Source organism: Salmo salar, chromosome ssa04 (assembly GCF_905237065.1).
Source record: "Salmo salar chromosome ssa04, Ssal_v3.1, whole genome shotgun sequence".
Lineage (NCBI taxonomy): Eukaryota > Metazoa > Chordata > Actinopteri > Salmoniformes > Salmonidae > Salmo > Salmo salar.
Genome location: NC_059445.1, coordinates 7,656,539 through 7,676,565, shown reverse-complemented (window position 1 = coordinate 7,676,565; position 20,027 = coordinate 7,656,539). Strand labels below are relative to the sequence as shown.

General features: G+C 44.2%; 3 protein-coding genes across 4 annotated transcripts; 2 read left to right on the top strand and 1 right to left on the bottom strand.

The window, feature by feature from the left end:
- Nucleotides 1–2,350: 2,350 nt before the first annotated feature.
- Nucleotides 2,351–7,947, top strand: pai2b (Polyadenylate-binding protein-interacting protein 2B). 2 transcript variants are annotated; one of them, XM_014194631.2, is made up of 4 exons: nt 2,351–2,416; nt 3,786–3,958; nt 5,912–6,085; nt 6,961–7,947. In XM_014194631.2, exons 1-4 carry the CDS (start codon nt 2,407–2,409, stop codon nt 7,015–7,017), a joined length of 414 nt encoding a protein of 137 aa, XP_014050106.1. In that variant the 5' UTR covers nt 2,351–2,406; the 3' UTR covers nt 7,018–7,947. The 2 variants fall into 2 exon arrangements, with proteins under 2 accessions (XP_014050106.1, NP_001133625.1); NM_001140153.1 differs by having other exon boundaries at nt 2,402–2,523.
- Nucleotides 7,948–7,962: 15 nt separating this feature from the next.
- LOC106602212 (uncharacterized) lies at nt 7,963–14,096 on the bottom strand. Its single transcript, XM_014194722.2, has 8 exons — nt 13,686–14,096; nt 13,373–13,498; nt 12,005–12,091; nt 11,485–11,779; nt 11,182–11,316; nt 10,343–10,448; nt 9,586–9,772; nt 7,963–8,247 (listed from the first exon to the last, which is right to left on the bottom strand). Exons 1-8 carry the CDS (start codon nt 13,707–13,709, stop codon nt 8,206–8,208), a joined length of 1,002 nt encoding a protein of 333 aa, XP_014050197.1. The 5' UTR covers nt 13,710–14,096; the 3' UTR covers nt 7,963–8,205.
- An 88-nt stretch (nt 14,097–14,184) lies between these two features.
- LOC106602211 (docking protein 1) lies at nt 14,185–19,982 on the top strand. Its single transcript, XM_014194717.2, has 6 exons — nt 14,185–14,470; nt 15,365–15,523; nt 15,915–16,073; nt 17,622–17,691; nt 17,929–18,104; nt 18,622–19,982. The coding sequence occupies exons 1-6, from the start codon at nt 14,414–14,416 to the stop codon at nt 19,549–19,551; spliced, it is 1,551 nt and encodes a 516-aa protein (XP_014050192.1). The 5' UTR covers nt 14,185–14,413; the 3' UTR covers nt 19,552–19,982.
- The last annotated feature ends 45 nt before the right edge of the window (nt 19,983–20,027 follow it).

The following is a 20,027-nucleotide window of genomic DNA, read 5'->3' as shown; positions in this document are numbered from 1 at the left end:
TCATCGACAAACAGGCAGCGCAGTTTGTAAATGTCAGATGACAAAGAAAAACATTTGCCGCCAACCATTGCAATGAATTCAAATTAATTAACGCATGTATGCGCTAATAGCATCTGTTTTTGCAGTGTCATGGCATTTCCATAGCCTTGTCAACAGACGAGGTGAGGTGACATTTGAAGAGCCAGGGACAGAGAGGGGAGGCAGTAGTCAAATGGAGGTAGTTGCATATGCTCAGCGGCAGGTAGCCATCGGTTAGAAGCCGTACAGCAAACAGAGGGTCATTGGTTCAAATCCCAATCTATTTCCTGCCGTTATGCCCGGGAAAAAGGCAATTAATGCCTACATTGCTTCAGTGTGTGTCACAGCCAGGTGTGTGTGTTTGTCAGGGGGATGGGTTAAAAGCAAAATACATTTCTGTGACTTGAAAAGAAAACACACATGATGTGAATCTTTGTCAATATAACGTTTTCCTAGATTTCTGAAAATTATACATACAGTATATGAAGTAACCACATAATCTCCAACCTTTTTAACCTGTCTCTCCTTTCTGGGGATGTTCCCACTGCTTGGAAGGCAGCCACAGTTTGTCCTTTATTTAAAGGGGGAGATCAAGCTGATCCTAACTGTTATAGGCCTATTTCTATTTTGCCCTGTTTATCAAAAGTATTGGAAAAACTTGTCAATAATCAACTGACTGGCTTTCTTGATGTCTATAGTATTCTCTCGGGTATGCAATCTGGTTTCCGCTCAGGTTATGGATGTGTCACTGCAACCTTAAAGGTCCTCAATGATGTCACCATTGCCCTTGGTTCTAAGCAATATTGTGCTGCTATTTTTATTGACTTGGCCAAAGCTTTTGATACGGTAGACCATTCCATTCTTGTGGGCCGGCTAAGGAGTATTGGTGTGTCTGAGGGGTCTTTGGCCTGGTTTTCTAACTACCTCTCTCAGAGTGCAGTGTATAAAGACAGACAATCTGCTGTCTCAGCCACTGCCTGTCACCAAGGGAGTACCCCAAGGCTTAATCCTTGACCCCACACATTTCTCAATTTACATCAACAACATAGCTCAGGCAGTAGGAAGCTCTCTCATCCATTTATATGCAGATTATACAGCCTTATACTCAGCTGGCCCCTGCCCGGATTTTGTGTTAAATAATCTACAACAAAGCTTTCTTAGTGTCCAACAAGCTTTCTCTACCCTTAACCTTGTTCTGAACACCTCCCCCAAAAAACTAATGTGGTTTCGTAAGAAGAATGCCCCTCTTCCCACAGGTGTTACTACTACCTCTGAGGGTTTAGAGCTTGAGGTAGTCACCTCATACAAGTACTTGGGAGTATGGCTAGACGGTGCACTGTCCTTCTCTCAGCACATATCAAAGCTACAGGCTAAAGTTAAATCTAGACTTGGTTTCCTCTATCGTAATCACTCCTCTTTCACTCCAGCTGCCAAACTAACCCTGATTCAGATGACCATCCTACCCATGCTAGATTACGGAGACATAATTTATAGATTGGCAGGTAAAGGTGCTCTCGAGCGGCTAGATGTTCTTTACCATTCGGCCATCAGATTTGCCACCAATGCTCCTTATAGGACACATCACTGCACTCTATACTCCTCTGAAAAGTGGTCATCTCTGTATACCCGTCACAAGACCCACTGGTTGATGCTTATTTATAAGCCCTCACTCCCCCCTATCTGAGATATCTACTGCACCCCTCATCCTCCACATACAACACCTGTTCTGCCAGTCACATTCTGTTAAAGGTCCCCAAAGCACACACATCCCTGGGTCGCCCCTCTTTTCAGTTTGCTGCAGCTAGCGACTGAAACGAGCTGCAACAAACAGTCAAACTGGACAGTTTTATCTCAATCTCTTCATTCAAAGACTCAATCATGGAAACTCTTACTGACAGTTGTGGCTGCTTTCTGTGATGTATTGTTGTCTCTACCTTCTTGACCTTTGTGCTGTTGACTGTGCCCAATAATGTTTGTACCATGTTGTGTTGCTACTATGTTGTTATGTTGTGTTGCTGCCATGCTGTGTATCTTGTGTTGCTGCCTTGCTATGTTGTTGTCTTAGGTCTCTCTTTATGTAGTGTTGTGTTGTCTCTCTTGTTGTGTTGTGTGTTTTGACCTTTATTAATATTCTATGTATGTATTATTATTTTATTATTTTAAAATCCCAGGCCCCATCCCCACAGGGGCCTTTTGCCAGGCCGTCATTGTAAATAAGAATTTATTCTTAACTGTCTTGCCTAGTTAAATAAAAATAAAAATAAAAATAATAATCGCATGCCCATGACATCAACCTCTCAGTTGATGCGCTGAGGTAGGTATATGACGACTGATATAGCGGGCTAGGGGAACTCAACGACGAAACGGAAGTCCCCCGTGAGCGTCTTGATGGAATGTAGTGAGTTGGCTAGCTTGATAGCAAATTAGCTGTAAAGTCGACGAATTGCCCTGTCAAACATTGAAGATATATCGAGTGGTCTTTAAATAATTATTCAACGATGCCAGGTAGCTACGTTTTTGTTGCGCTACTGGCTGCTGTGCATTCCAGATACGATTTGACCTGAATCGTGTGTGCATGTCATGCAGTTAGCCTTCGAGCTAAGTTTGGTTTAGCTTGTTACTACCACTACCAGCCAACAGTTTTATAGCTAGCTATAAAGACAATCCAAGGTAGTAAGAAGGCTTTGCTGGTTACAGATGACGTAACATTCACTCTGTACATCAAAAACAGCTAGCTAGTCAAGTTGGTCCATGTGTGATCCAATATGCGTGTTTTTATATATTTCAAGTTAGTTAGCAAATTTCGCTAGCCAAGTAGCTTTCTAGCTCGCTAGTGGTATGCCAAAGCCTTGTTCGGAGGGTGTTATCTAGCGAATGTTAACTTAAATAACTAGCTAGGTAACTTGTTTAATCAGTGATTTGATGGCTACAGTAAATTTAGTCGAAACTACAACTCATTTTATCACAAATTATTTTCACACTGCTTAAGTTGGCTATCTAGTTAGTTAGCTAGTCCGTGCTTGTTTTCTGAGTTCGCTAGCTATCACACTTGCTAGCTACGTAGTTAGCTAACGTTGTCTACCAACTAGCAAACTACCTAACGTTGTTTACCAACTAGTAAGCTAGCTACTGTAACTAGCTCACTAGCAAACCGACAATACTCAAAATAGGATTTGTGCTGCGATGAACGGTAACGTTAGCTGTAAGTAACGTTACTCCAGTTAGCTAATTGTCTGGCTGGCTTGTTGCAGCTGTGACACGCAGGTAGGCCTCGCTCCGTGTGGGGTTTGTTATCACATTTTTCTCATGACATGTGCATCCTTCAATGCTGACGATACAGGTAACGCGTTAACTAGGTATAGTTGAGTTCTGCCGTTATAACGGTATCAACTGGCTTGTTAGTAGTTGTAGCCACGTCAGCTGTAAGCGCAGCCACTGACTCGCTACTCTTGGTCTATAACTAGTATGATACTAGCAAATATTAGAACTAGCCTAACACTTTCATCTGTGATACTACTAGCTAAGTAGTAAAATAATGACATCTGCACTTTATTTGCGTTTTGGCAATATATACTTTTTCATGTGTTGGTAGATAACGGTTTAACTTTCTACTCTTATGTTTTAGGTACGTTTTTTGACATTAATGTTTATTAAACACGTAATTTATTCAGTTTACCCAAACTGAGCTTTACTGTAAATTTGAAAACCATTTGCTTAGTTTAAAGTGGGTTGCCATTTATGTGTATGTGAAAACGTTAACCCTGCAGAGCCTGCGGAGATGAACAGTCCTGAGATGGCGAAAACACCAGGCGGCAGCAGTGCCCCCGGGAAAGAGAATGTGGCCAATGGGCACAAGGAGGGAGAGGTGGGCAACAACAACAACAACAACCCCTTTGCTGACTACATGTGGATGGAGAATGAGGAGGATTACAACAGACAGGTCAGTGATTTAGGACCACTCTTTATGTACATGCACACATACGTATGCACACAGGTGCACACACACACGGACACAGTGATAGACAGAGGGACACCCACACAGATGTACAGACCACACACACACACACTAAAAGGTGAGGAATGTTGCCCTGGATAGATATTGCCTGGACTTGTACACAGATCTAGGATCAAGTTACTCTACTCTCAGGATCAAGGGACATGTACATTCTTCCTTGCAGATTTTCTCAAGCTCTGTTAAGTTAGATGGGGAGCGGCAGCCAACGAGTTACATTTGTCCCATCAGATCACAGAATCGTTTGTCTTATGCGCTGTCTTTCACATGCCTTTCTGCAAACTCCAGCCATGCTGTCATGTGCCACTCTAGAAAATAAGGGAAAGCCGCACACTCTAAGAGCTCAGATGCAAAAATGTAATAACCTAATAACCAACGTTTCGACAGCAAAGCCGTCTTCATCAGGGTATCATCACAAACACTGCGAGATGAGTCATTTATATTGTGTCAAGAGACACACAGGTGTTTGTAATCATGGCCAAGTGATGGTTAACTCAAATATTTAAAAATAGTTTTCTACTCCGCTAGCCAGCACCTCGCCTTTTATAGGTGTGCGTTTCTTTTTTCTAGATTGTCATGTGCCACTCTCCCGTAAAGCCCAGATTGGTGAAGTGCTGTAGAGACTGTTGTCCTTCTGGCAGGTTCTCCCTTGCTCAGTTTGGTCGGACGGCCAGCTCTAGGCAGAGTCTGGGTAGTTCCATATTCCCTTCCCCAGATATATGCCTCATCACAATTCTATCTTGGAGATCTACGGACAGTCCCTTGGACTTCATGCTATAGTTCATACTCTCTCATGCACTGTCATGACATAGACTGATCAGGTGAATCCAGGTGAAAGCTATGATCCCTTATTGATTTAACTTTTTAAATCCACTTCAATAAGTGTAGATGAAAGGTTTTTTGAAGTCTTGAGACTGAGACATAGATTGTGTATGTGTGCCATTCAGAGTAGTGTTATATACCAGTACCACGATACCAAACTGTCATGATACTTATGACACCAACATTTTTAGAATACCGCATTACTGTTTCGTATGATACTACCACATCTAAAGAACCCACTGGCGCCTGTTTATAAAATGCGTATGAAGTCAGTTTTGTTTCTAAATTCAGTAAAAAAAATATATATAATAGTTTATTGTATTTGCCGGTCCTTATATGCGACGGGTCCAATAATGTTCATAATGTGTCATCTCTGATCAGCCAGCCGCATGGCCCACATCCCCTTCCAGCCGTCACTCACCTGCTTCTCTTCGTCCGCTCTTCCTGCACATCTATTCTATTTTTTTCCATCCATTTTTTTATATAATTTAGCCGGCGATCAGGGATGCATACCCTTATCATTCTTCCTTACATTTGATACATTGGAGCAGCCCGCAGAGTGAGCAAAGTTGATACATTGTGTCTTTTCATCCTTGGTATAACCAACAGCATTGGCCAATCTGCGTAGGCTTTGCAAGTTGTCACTCAGCAGTGCCAGAGAGGGAAAACGGATTCGTGACAGTCATGCTTTCAGCTTCAAAGGAAAGAAAACGGCTTGTCTCTAGCTCAAACGGTAAAAAATTCAATAGAACCCATATTACGTTGGAGCATTGTGGTCCACATGGTCCAGCATCCCTGTGGAATGCTTTGGCCACCTTGTAGAGTCCATGCTCGGATGAATTGAGGCTATTCTGAGGGCAAAATGGGGGGGTGCACCTCGATATTAGAAAGGTGTTCGTAATGTTTTGTACACTCCCCTCGAACCTGGGCTGCCCTCCAGTGCTCTTTGAGAAGGAGGCAAGGATAGAGGACATGAGGAAAGACATGTTAAGAAATAATCATCATCTACTGCTGATTGTAATCCAGCCCTATTCTTTCCCTATTGTGTGGTCATCCCAGGTGGAGGAGGAGCTTCTGGAACAGGAGTTCTTAGAACGCTGTTTCCAGGAAATGCTGGAAGAGGAGGATCAGGATTGGTTCATCCCCGCCAGAGACCTCGCCCCGGGGGTGGGGCAGATTCAGCAACAGCTCAACGGGCTATCTGTCTCCAACGGCAACGCAGATGAACTCGCGGTAAGTCCTGTCAGAATGTTTGTCCGTCAGAATGTGTCACAGTCTGTTTACTCTCTACACGAGCAGCATGTCTGATGAGCGTCATCGACCAAAACGTCACTATATTTATAGGGCCAGTTTCCCAGACACAAATTAAGTCGAATCCTGGACTAAAAAGCATGTTCAATGGAGATTCTTTATTCAGTCCAGGAAGAGGATTCATATTTTGTCCTGGAAACCGGCCCTTAGAGTTCACCTTAGAGTTACAAGGCTGAGAAGTTCAGTATTTGCTTTGGAGTGTCATCCACATTCAGTACCTAGATACCTTAGGTAGCCCATCTTCTCCAGTTGTTTGATCAGACACCATACCTCTTCTACTCTTAGGGACGGTCTCTCTTCTCCAGTTGTTTGATCAGACACCATACCTCTTCTACTCTTAGGGACGGTCTCTCTTCTCCAGTTGTTTGATCAGACACCATACCTCTTCTACTCTTAGGGACGGTCTCTCTTCTCCAGTTGTTTGATCAGACACCATACCTCTTCTACTCTTAGGGACGGTCTCTCTTCTCCAGTTGTTTGAACACAGACACGATACCACTCCTTCTCTTGGGCCCGGTTTCCTGGAAAAAGATTAAGCCTAGTCCTAGACTAAAGACCATGCTGAAAGGATATTCTCCATTGAAATAGGTTTTTAGTCTAGGGTTAGGCTTAATCTGTCAGGGAACCGACCATCAGCTGGAGACACTATCCTGTGGTGCATGTTACAATCCGAACCATCTGTTCGGTGTCTGCTCTTGTCAGTTTTTAATGTTGAGGCCCTGTTATTTTTACCTGTTCTCTCAGGTCTGGGTCCTTTTTATTTGCTCCTATACTAAATCTCTCCTCTCTTTTTACAGCGCAAGAGCAGCTTGAACCCAGAGGCGAAGGAGTTTGTTCCGGGAATGAAATACTAGGGTCCTCCCGCCAGTAGGGGGAACCCTCATAAAGACTCTTTGTGACTGCTGGCTTCCCAGCAGACACCCTTGCACTCGCCTGCTTTTGGGCTGTGTGGGGTACATGGGGTGGGGTTGGAGGGTGGGCTGGGGTATACTCTTCAATAAGCTTTTGGTCGCATTCCCCTGCTCAGATGTTGCATGCATCAACCTATGGTTACGTGCCAAGTCATCTACTGTGCCGTCGGGCACCAGATTGCTATGACATGTGGTTAGCTGATAAATAAAATGTCTATCCAGGAGTTGTAAGATCTGGAATGCGTCAGCACCGTCTTAGTAGGGGAACGCAGCCTTTTATTTCCGTTTTGTTCCTATGTGGTTAACTAGGCAAGGGGCAGTGATGGGAGAAGGGTGGGCAGGGGCCATATCAGTATAAAATAATCCTATTGGACAGAATGGGAGGGGCCATCAGTATAAGATTTTCTTATTGGACAGACGGCAGAACTGGAGGTCAGATCTGCATAGAAAGTTTGTTTATTTTTGTTCTTTCTCCTCGATCTCAAGTGCAGCCGTGTAAGTCTGTCGTCGTGGTGATCGTGGCTGGAGATTTGTCTCTCCCCTGATCATTGTTGCGGTTTCTTTTTTTCTGTTTTCTGGATGTTTTTCTTTTCCTCAGAGGCTGGTTTTAGGGTAGGTAGTGTGTAGGGGCGAAGTAGGCTTGGCGAAAGATGGACAGACTGCAGTGTACAGAAGGATTGGATGCAATCTGGCTGTGGGGGTGGAGCTGACTGAAGGCAACTTGAAACCTGCGAGGGACTTCCGTGGCAACAATTTCATTTTTTCGTTTGGTTGATATGTAAAAACTTGAGTTGAGATCCTGTCACAGTGTGCGACTTGCATTAACAAATGAGGACAAAGTATGATGGAATAAAGATCAGGTACCCTCTGGGACTTTGGTGTCTTGTTCATTGTTTTATATACAGGTTTGATTCTGTTATTACATGTCCAGTAACCTGTCATTACCTTAGCTAAAAGTCCACTAAAAAGACCACGCTGTGGGTTTTGATAAAAAATGTTGACACAAACAAGTACCTCTGAATTGTCAAAATACCTTTTTTTCTATATTAACCTTTGTCAGGTTGAACATCGAATAGAGACCATGCAGGTCTAATCCTGCAAGATGGTTCAGGTCAGTTGTCTCTGTTCTGTCTACGCAGGGCTGGTCTTGGGTCTGGACAGGCCAGGGTAGTTCTGCAGCAAAATCAGAGGAATAACATAATGAATTGTATTGTCTTTCCTCCTTTTGCTCAACTGCCTTTAAATTATTGAAGTTATCAGTTAATTGTTTGGCTGGATTTATACTGCAAGTGTAACCTGATCCCAGACCTGTTTGTCCTCTTGTCAACACCATCGCTGTCATTGTGAACCCAAACATGGTATGACAGTGAGGTTGCATGATGGTACAAGAAGACTCTCACTACACCAAACCCCTATTCACATCGACGGGAACGCAGTGGAGAAGCTGAAAAGCTTAAAGTTCACTGACAATCTGAAATGGTCCAACCACACAGTGTGGTGAAGGCGCAACAGTGCCTCTTCAAACTCAGGAAGCTGAAGAAATTCGACTTGGCCCCTAAGACTATCACAAACTTTTGCAGATGCACAATTGAGAGCATCCTGTTGGGCTGTATCACCGTCTGGTACATCAACTGCATCGCCCACAACCGCAGGGCTGTCCAGAGGGGGGGTGGTCTGCCCAGCGCATCACTGGGGGTACACTGCCTGCCCTCCAGGACACCTACAGCACCCAATGTCACAGGAAGGCCCCAAAAAATCAAGGACATCAACCACCTGAGCCACAGCTGGGTGAACCGGTAGATAACCTAGCTATCAGTACAGGTGCATCAAAGCTGGGACCGAGAGACTGAAAAACAACTTCTATGTCAAGGCCGTCAGACTGTTATATAGCAATCACTAACCGGCTACACCCCGGTTACTCAACCCTGCACCTTAAGAGGCTGCTGCCCTATATACATAGACATGGAATCACTGGTCACTTTAACAATGTTTACATACGGTTTTACTCATTTCATATGCATATAATGTATTTTAGTCAATGCCACTTCAACATTGCTCACCCTAATATTTATTAATTTCATTATTTTACTTTAAGATGTGTGTATTGTTGTGAATTGCTAGATACTACTGCGCTGTTGGAGCTAGGAACGCAAGCATTTCACTACACCGCGATAACGCCTGCTAAATATGTGTATGTGACCAATACGATTTGAAATGTAAACGTTAATGGGGTAGGGACGTCCCTTGGATTCCGGATAGCAAGGGCCTATGTGAATGTACAACCTATAGCATATAAATCTCAATCTCTGTGTAGAGCCCTCTGTGCACCATGAGGTGAAAGTCACAGCCTCTACAGTGTCTAGTGTAGTGGTGTGTAAGTGCAGCCATATGTTTACTCTAATAGGGAGCCTTAACTGGGTCTTCGTCCCAAAATAATTTTCACAGTGCACCATAGGCCCTGGTCAAAAGTAGTGCACTACGAAGAGAAAATGGTTCCGTTTGGGATATTACCTTCTTGGTGAAGTGCCTCTGATACTCTGAGCGGATGTGCCCTTGGGTTTGGTCTGCGGTGTGGGCACCAGGCTGGTACTCGGTGGTGCAGGGCTCCTTCTCCAGGCCACTAGGGGGCTTCCTCTGCCCAGGGACGTAGCGATCAGGGCCCTGGTACCGGTCCTGGTACTCTGACACCCAGGCCCTCCTGGATGGATGGAGAGGATAGGATGGTGAAGCATATTAAAGTCTGTCATAATTCGGTCCTTCCCCTCGGCCCTAACCTAGCTATGTTTTTTATTTTTTTATTTAGGGGTAGATAACCTAGTTATGTTTGCAGATCTGAAGGTCTGTAGGACAGGTATAAGCAGTAGTGGTGGAGCTGCTAAAATTCCACATTACTCCCCAACTGGGTTTATTGTGACATCACTTTTACCTCTGGCTATTACAGACGCCAGACTACATGATGGACAAAGCCTCTGCTGCACCACTTGACTGTTAATGGGTTGCTGGGTGAAGGGGATTGCTATGAATCACTGTATGTGTGAATCACTATGTAATCTGCTCTGTAGTAGTCTGCAGTTATCTGTTGCAGTGAACAGATTGCAGGAGCTTGAGACAGATGCAAAGAAAACTGGCATGGGGTAGAACGAGCTGGAGGAGACTGTCCAGAACAGAGTGCGAAGTGCCATGCCTGTGCACCATGGCATTAGGTAAGTAAGTATGAACAGATCCCTCCTTTCAATCCGTGTCGGTATGTCGATGTGATCCACTGTACCAGTTCAGTGTGGCTTCAGGCTGGATGCGCGGGCCTCTCAGTGTGGAGGGGTTGTCCCAGTGTGTGTAACTCTGGCTGTAGGTGGTCACACCGTCGAATGGCAGTCCTACACACACACACACACGTGGATGAGAGTTATCATGAATAATCCCATATACAGCTTCATACTGCACCTACGTCACAAGTTTAACATGTTATTGCCATTGAGGTTTGGCCAGCAGGCTCTCGAGAAAGTAGGTGGCTCGGCCCGTATTAAAGCGTCTCAGAGTAGGGAGTGCTGATCTAGGATCAGAGTGGATGGTGGTGGCACTGCCCGTATTAAAGTGTCTCAGAGTAGGGAGTGCTGATCTAAGATCATGGTGGATGGTGTTGAGTACTATGTTTCTCTCTACTGGGTGGCTATTGGATCTACCAGGGTGCATGAAGGCTGTACATCCCAAATGGCACCCTATTTGCAATATAGTGCACTACTTTTGACCAAAACCCTATTCCGTATATAGTGCTTATAGGGTTCTGGTAAAAAAAAAAGTAGTGCACTCTATCTATCTATCTATCTATCTATCTATCTATCTATCTATCTATCTATCTATCTATCTATCTATCTATCTATCTATCTATCTATCTATCTATCATAAACACACACACATATACATACATACATACATACATACATACATACATACATACATACATACATACATACATACACACACACACTCATGTTCTATTTGGGACATAAGGCTGGTGGTAGAAAGCCTACCTAGGTGCATGAGGTTAGACTGGGTGGCTATGGGTATAGAACAGTGTTTAATATATTGTTATGTCTCTATAGGACCTACCTAGGTGCATGAGGTTAGACTGGTTGGCTATGCGCTGGTTGATCTGGCCTTCCTGCCTAGATGAGTGGGTCATGTCCCGACGGAACTGCTCCTCCCTTAACCGCTCCACCTGCAGCGGGAGCTCCCCATCACTTCCTGTGACAACAGGAACAGGTAGTACACACACATATGTTATTGGTGCTGGTCTATCATCTTGCACTAAAGGAAACAAAAGCGGATAAAATGTGGAGTTATAAGGCCATTCAAAGCCTCAAATAAAAACATGTTGTCAATACAAAATTAACAGGGTATTCCCTCTCTCACCTTCTCCACTGCCGATGTGAGGCAGCTCCACCATGTCCTTGGGTGTCGTTGTGACCCCTGTTGGGTCCCCTGTTGCCTGCGTCCATGCCTCTTTCCGGGCAGGGCGGGACGGGATGGAGTTACGGACTGAGGTCGAGGGGAGAGAGGGAGAGACCGACCTTCGTTCCCCAGAGTCGGAGCTCGAACGCTGTGGTGGTATCTGGCTCTGCCCCTTCTCTGGAGGAGCTGTCCTTTCCACTTGGATCATACTGAAATTCTCACTCTCCAATGTAGCTGCCCTCACTGTTCTCCCCTTCTGGAGAGAGACACAGAGAGAGCGACACAGAGACACAGAGACACAGAGAGAGAGAGAGAGAGAGAGAGAGAGAGAGAGACACAGAGAGAGAGAGAGAGAGAGAGAGAGAGAGAGAGAGAGATATTTGAGACTGACTAAGATAATATCAATGCATCTACCATTAAGGTATGCCAGTCAAAGGACAGGTAAGACAAATAAGTTAGTTCTTGTGGCTGAGGGACTCACCTGAGTGAAGGCAAAGGCGGGGTTCTGTGGGCCGTTGGTAATGGTCTGGAAACACTGTCTGTAGTACTGAGCCCACATATCCGCCAACTGAGAGACAGACAGGCAGAAAGACAGACAGACACACAGATAGGCAGACAGATAGACAGACAGGCGGGCCAAATCAGGGCAGTGTGAATGTGTACAGTGTGTTAAGGGATCAACAAAGGTTCTTCTACGATCCTCAAAGTCCTTCAAAGAACCGTAGGGTTCTTGTCACTGAAAATTGCCCCAAAAGGTTCTTAGAAGAACCCCATAGCAGGTGGGGTTCATCGAGGAACCACCTTAGTTCTTGGGGGTTCTTGCAGGAACCTAATTGCCCCTCTGAACATTTGGATTTGAATTTGAAAGGACAGCAGGTGCAGGCACTTAACTGAAAAATGTAAAGATCTCCTCAATTTAAGATAAGGATTGTCCCTTGTATGATCTAAATGTATATTGTTTTATGATAATACCATCTATCTTTTCATATTTGTGCAAATCTTTCTAAAACAGAAAATTGACAATTTAATGGATATAAAACCAACAAAGAGATAAGAATATGTAGGCTATAAGAATATGTTGAAGGCTAGCTGTATTGGGTGCAGATGACTGAACTGATCACCTTTGTGTCTGTCTTCAGGTATACAGAGGAGGAGGCATACAAAGGTATGTCAGTTGGTATTGGTATGTTATGCAGATCACATGTACCATCCTCCTCCCTTACCTCTTCAATGAATATCCCATAGGCCTTTACATTATGGACAAGGTATGTGTATGAAAACCATTATCAAAACAGTTTTTTTTCATTCACATTCACCACAAAAACCTAGGTATGAATACTGTCGTGTGCATGTTTTGTTAATCATCTGTATAATTACTATTTTTTTGGATTCACAGACTTCACCCTCCCTACACCTCTGATGAATATAACAGGAAACCTGTTCGATCACCATGCACTGCAAAATAATTCTGGCTGTGGATAGGGAGAACTTTAACACAGTAATTTAACATCAACAGGCCAGAAGATATACCCATGTGACTTGGAGTTCTGCTGGGAGTTCACCTCATATTGAGATGAGTGAATTCTGCTTTGCCACTAAAATCATAATAAACACTGACAATTAAAATATTGTGTTATTGTTATGGTGATTGTTAATAATACATTAAAAAAAATAGGGGGGGGGGGGTAGTTCTTCAAAGAACTTGGGTTCCCCCACAGTTTCAATTTGAAGAATCCCTAAAGGATACTCCAGGAACCTTTTCCTTTTAGAGTGTATGGCGTTAGTATACAAGTTGAAAAGTGTTGGTGTGTGTGTGAGAGAGAGGAGAGAGAGAGCGAGTTAGTTGTACCTTCTGGTGTGTGGTGCAAGATGGCTCTGCATGGAGCCTGAACAGCCTCAGGTGCCGATCACTGGGGGGCTTGTAGTCAGCCCCATAGGTGCTTTGCTGCCCCACTCTGGCCTGAGGGCCCCGAGACTGGAGGAGAGAAGAGTGGAGAGATGGATGAACCCTCACCTTTAACCAACCAAGAGCATCAGTGAAAAGTCTTAATTCTCTGGAAGCATTATGAGACAATCTCATTGATTACCTATTCTTACTAGTTGAATAGCCTAGTGTTTATGTTATGAAAATTCTCAAATATGGCCACCCGTGCTAGACATACCTGAATTTGCCTTAAAGAGTGCATTAAATTGCTCTTGTTCCCTGATATTTAAGATGGTCCTTCGTCAAGGATAAATCGGAGTCAACGCTAGCGAAACTAAAACAGGCTACATGAGACAGTGGTTAAATGTGTGTTGGAAAACCCATAATAGTCTATGTTCCATAGAACGTTGGAGTCAAAATAATATACTTTTTATCGATTCCTTAGTTACGCAGCGATATCATAAATAGGGTGATGTCACAGCATTCCAAAATAATCTGAGTCTTCGTAGCCGTTCTAAAAACAATGGTCATAAATGAAAGAAAAATTAACAATACAAATATCGTAATAAAATCAACCATGAATGGGAGGTTTCACTTCCTTCATTCTTCACAATACATGTCTTATTCACTGTATGGTTCTCTGTGTAGGCTATTATTCGTTGTATGATATCACAAGGGTTGGTCTTTGTACATTCAGGTAGTAAGAGGGACGTGCATTAACGCCCTGGACCAGACGTAGTAGCCTGGGGGCGTGAGAAAGGTGTGGACGCAGTCATAATTTCACAGTAGTATTTGCCGCTAACGTAACGAAAGAAAGAAAAGCACACCTACATTTGTCAGGGGGAGAGTTTTGCCGTACAAAAATCACAAGTGTAGGATTATGATACCGTAAACTAACATATATCAAAGTCAAATCCAAGTTAGTGGTTAAAGTTCACTTGTATTCCGAGAGTCTCTTTGAACATAATGGACACTCATGTGAAAGCAGGACAAGTTTACCTTCAACACCGACATGTAGAAAAGGTAAGCACGTAACTTTATTTAGCTCACTTAATTGTACACATCCTGGTACCTTATCTATCTTGTTTTTGTGGAATGACAATAATAGTCAATAGGAACATATTGTATTTATTTCGAATTTGAAAGCAGCTTTATAACAGTCTTGTAATGTAAGTTTTTATTTTGGTTATTTCGAGTGTTTTGATATTGGCTATTGCTGTTATCATGTAAACTGCCACCCCCTTGTTTATTGCATGTACTGTGTATGACAGCAATCTAATCCGTATACCATTCCATTTTACATTTGAATGTATATGATTGCAGTATACGAGGACATTTACTGTAGCCTACATGTTGAAGTCTTACTTGCAGAGACAGGCTAAATTGGTAATGGTGCGTGTGTAAAGGTATGAGGGTAGAACGGATCCTCACTTGCGTGCCCAGACACAGTACTGCTCCCAGTTTCCTCATGGCACGTTCCAACATAATGTGTCCCAAATGGCACCCTATTCCCTTTTCAGTGCACTACTTTTGACCAGGACTCACAGGATCTCTGGTCAAAACTAGTGCACTATGTAGGGAACAGGGTGCCATTTGGGATGTAAACCGAAACACTGCCAGGCACACGTAAAACAGAGGGAGGGGCCAAGGCAGTACTGTACCTGAGCACACATACCTCATCTACCACTGCACCTTTATTTAATAATAGGCCGATGTGCTGGGGGGGGGGTGATGATATTCTGAGTCTGTCATATGACTAATGTTTTGTCAGGGAAATGGGAAAACTAGATACTCACTTTTTTTTAATTCTCTTTCTCACCCACAAATTTTCCTCCCCTTCTCTTGGCCTTTCTCTTTTTCTCCCCATTATTTCTGTCTTCCCTCTCTGCCCTCATCCCCTTTCTTCCCTCCCTCCAGAAGTGGAAGCAGCATTGGCTGGCTCTCTACCCCTCCAGCCGCTGTGGTGTAGCCAGGCTAGAGCGCCTGGAGGTGGGGGGAGGAGAGCGGGCCGGTCCCTCTGGGGTCTGGAAGCACCAGGACAAAGTTAAGGAGAAGAGGGTGATCCGCCTGTCAGAGGTAAACCTTACTGCTGTACTTGTCTTTCTTACTAACACTGACTTTGCTTATAGCTGCTTTATTGAGGATTTGTTTTTTTACTGGCACTGACGGTGATACAGTATGTGGTTGTCTTACCTAACTTAGTGCATTCAACTATGATTGGCTCTGGATATGGATAAGCCTAAGGCCCTCCGATAGACTCGCGTCCTGTCTAAAGGACGTACTTGTACATCAAACTGGCTCATGCTACAGAAACAGGAGATAGGCCCCTGCTCCTATGAGCTGTTTGAGCTTGCACAAGCCTTACCCCCAATCTATCTCCTTAATGCTGAGTGCCAAGCAGAGACGCACCAAGTCACATTGTTTACAGTCTCTGGATAAGAGTGTCTGCTAATGGAGTAAAATGTAGGTGATCAGGGTCCTGAGGCTGCCCCCACACGCTGAGGCCTGCCCCAAAGACAACATGGCCGCCTTCTGTGTGGAGACAGACGGCAGGAGGTACGTCTTCGCGGCGGACAAGGACGACTGCTTGGAGTGGGTGGAGAGGATGTGTGACATCGCCTTCCAGGTGAGAAGAGCAGCTTCAGTTACAGATAGAAGTAGAATCAGACTTTATTAGCGTTCAACATAGGGCTGAGCGATATGGACCAAAAGTCATATCCCGATATATTTAGGCTGAATATCGATATAAGATATATATCCCGATATTTTTTCCGCAAAGTGAGAGCAAATGTTCAGTCAAAGTCAAAGCCAGATATGACATGTCTCAAGTAGTTTTATTGAAACCGGCTATTTCAGTGAACAGTTGAAAATTCAAATGAATAAATAATAAACAGGGCGCTTCACCTGGTTCAGATTAAATGCTCAGCTGTTCAAATAACAATAACATGTAAACATAAACACTGTATATCAACAGGAGTACCTTTTTTGAAATCAAAGCTCCATAAGGTGCCTGACTTCAGTGTACATGTGTGGCAGTGCTTCTCGTGCAAAGTAGTTGCGACTGGGAAGCTCATATCTCGGGTCCATAGTTTTCAGTAGCTTTTTGAATCCGACTTGTTCCACAGTTGCAACAGGGACCATATCCTTAGCAATGTGATAGGACACCACTTGCCAATTTTATTTTCATAAGGCACACTGCGGGAAAATGAAGTTTGCAGTGAGCTTTGTTTCGGGGCTGGAGCTTTTTCGGGTTGTCGACGGCTTGCGGCTGGGGCTTCTGCAGCGCGCAGTTTCACACACTCTTCGTATTGCAGTTTGTGCCACTGTTTTAGGTGGTGAAAAAGATTTGTAGTGCTTCCACCCCTGGCTGTAACTTTTTTATGGCACTGCCTACATATTACGTGATTTTGTTGCTCATCTGATACTTTGAATCCGAACCATCTCCAAATTACTGAGCCAATGCTTTTTCTTTTACTAACCAATTCCTCATCAAAACGCTCCGCAGACGCTGTTGCTTCCTCCATGTTTGTTGAAGTGTCTGTTCCTGCCCCTCCCCCTCTGTGCATGAAAGAGGAGGCGCGGGGAGCAGCGTAGAGAGCTCCGGGTCTGCAGCTTGCTTGGAGCAAGGATCAAAGCGCAAATTTGAACTATATCGATATATGCGAAATGGTCTAATTTCATATCACATTTAAAATATATCGATATATTTTTTATATCGATATATCGCCCAGCCCTAGTTCAACAACGCTGATAGGAAATTGTCTCGGTATTGGTACAAGGCTAACAGCAAACGCCATTGTTCACTGGTCTCTCTATCATTAAACTCTTTTCCTCACCAAACAGTTATTATATAGAGGATGTGCACACTCTTAGAAAATAGGTTGTAAAAGGGTTCTTCTGCTGACCCCTTCTAGAGAACCACACGACTTTACCAAGTTTGTATTTTTTTATCTGTTTTAAAACAGAAACGGGAAAAAAAGTTCCAAAATAAAAATAATCTTCCCTGTATAAACCTCTGTAGAAAGGGTTCTACATGGAAGCCAAAAGGGGTTCTCCTATGGGGACAGCCGAAGAACCCTTTTAAGGTTCTAGATAGCACCTTTTTTTCTAAGAGTGTAGGTATCTGTGAGGACAGTTCTCACGGTCTAATCTAAATACATGTCTTCTCTCCCAGGGAGGCTCCACTGGTCAGCAGCCCCAGATTCAGATGGAGGACAACCAGATCTACGTCTCCAGGGAGGAAGGTGAGAAGCACATCAGATATCCTAGTGGCCACACAAACTATAATGAACAACCATTCTTCTGTCTGTTTATGTCTAATGGGCGTATGATTACTGCTGTCTTGGAACAGGTTCTTCTTTTCAAAGATATTACTACGAATAAAGGAAAGATATACACAAAATAGAAAACTAAAAATAGAAATGAACACCATCCATAGTGCTTCGGTCATGACCCCCACTCTCCCTCCTCTCTCCCCTCAGTGAGTGAGTTCAGGGTGGGTGTGAAGCAGACACATGTAGCAATGCGCTGCGGCCTCCAGGGGGAGTACTATTGGCTGCAAGTGGCCCAGGAGGGGCTGGTCCTTAAGGAGGCGGAGACCAGGAAGAGTTTGCAGGACTGGCCCTATCGGCTGATAAGACGCTATGGCAGAGACAAGGTCAGTAGAACCATGGAATTTAGAATCTCATTGAGCCATAGAATTAGATTCCTAATCTGTTATTAGTTTTAATCTAATGCTACTCTCTAGTGTCTAATTTCAAGGCCATCACAGTACGGTACTATGCTGCGCTACAAAGGCAAAACGCAGTAACTACGTAATTTCTTTTACTGCAAATTCTGACTTCAAAATATTTTTCTGTCTAGACAGACAGCAATTTCTGGTACTTCATGATATGTTCTGATCAACTGGCTTGTTTTGTGTCTGGAAACAAAATCCCACATTAATCAGATAATATACCTGGTCATTACAACAGATCAAATTTACTGTGTTTTGCCTTTTTAGGGCAGTGTGGGTCCAAAACAGGATGTCTAAGGATCATTGTAGGGTCATCAGTGTCCATTCAAGAAGGTTGCAGGTTATAATACGTATGGTGCCCACATTAAATGATGCAATTTTCCAGTGAACACCTGTGGGAATTTTCACAAATCATTGTGTCCTCTTGGTTCTCCCACAGTTGACATTCTCCATCGAGGCGGGCCGGCGCTGTGACTCTGGACCCGGAACCTTCACCTTTGAGACGTGCCAAGCTGACGACATCTTCAGCCTCATCGAGACCGCCATACGGGAACAGAAGGCCGTCGCCGGGGACGAATTTGAGGGCGACACTGTGGTTGCTAACTGTAGCCGTAATATGCCTCGTGCTCGTTCACCACTGCCCAAACTACCAGATAGCGCAGCCATTTTGGAGGGGAGCTACAGTTTTAAGCCAGTATTTTCAAATGCTATTGGCTCAGAGCAGTGTGTGTACTCACAGCCGCCTAATTTTATTGGCTCTGAGGAGTGTCTGTACTCTGAGCCAGCAGACAGCATTAAACCCAAAGCCCCTGGCCTCAACTCCTATCTGACGCCCCCAACAGCCTCCACCCTCACCCCCTCTATCCCTCTATACCCCCGCAATCACCATGGCAACCGAACGGAACCAGTGTACGCCGACCCAGCAGACATTCTCTCACTCATACCCCCAAGATCTACACCACCACCGCCCACTTCCTCTTCCTGCTCTTGTCACCACGGCAACAAGCCAGAGCCGGTCTACTCCGAGGTGTACGACCGTGCGAGTCGTCTACCTGACAAGACTCAACAACAGAACCAGGACCAGCGGGGGCAGGAACCTGGCAAAGAGGAGCCCATCTATAGTGAGCCTTGTGTGGGGACCTCAGCCAAGGGCCCCAACACTGACCCGTTCGCCCACCTTTACAGCCGGGTCTGCAAGCCAGGCTCTTCATCACCATCCTCATCTTCATCATCATCCCCCTCTTCCTCAATGGCCTCCTCTTCCTCCTCATCATCATCGTTGACCATTACCAGGACCTTGGCCACCAGGAGGCCCACTGCTGGACGCCAGTCACCAGAGGTCATCTATGAAAACATGGGGTTCATTTAGGATACTCTGCTGCGTCTGAAATGGCACCCTATTGCCCTTTAAGGTGCACTACTACTGATCAGCGCCCATAGGGATATATTGAGACCAATCCACACATTCACTCATTTCACAATGTTATTGTATACTTACTTTATTTATTGAACTTGTTTTCACATACAGAATCATAGTTTTTTCTTCTGATGTAATAACTTTTCTATAACCTGTTATGAATATCAACATTGCACACCAGTGTAATGAACATGAGAGAGGGAGAAAAGAGCGACAGAGATCTTCCAGAAGTCTGCCAGTGGTCGATGTAAATATTACAAACAGTGTTAGCCTCCTCCTCTCCCCAACAGAAACAAATGACTTCCGCTCAGTCTCACATCCTTTTCCTAATTGACTTTGTTTTACTGATGTGATTCAATAAAACAATAATGGGTGTGTATCCAGTAACTCTCCTTCCACTATTTGTTTTGTGCATTGATTGTTTAAAA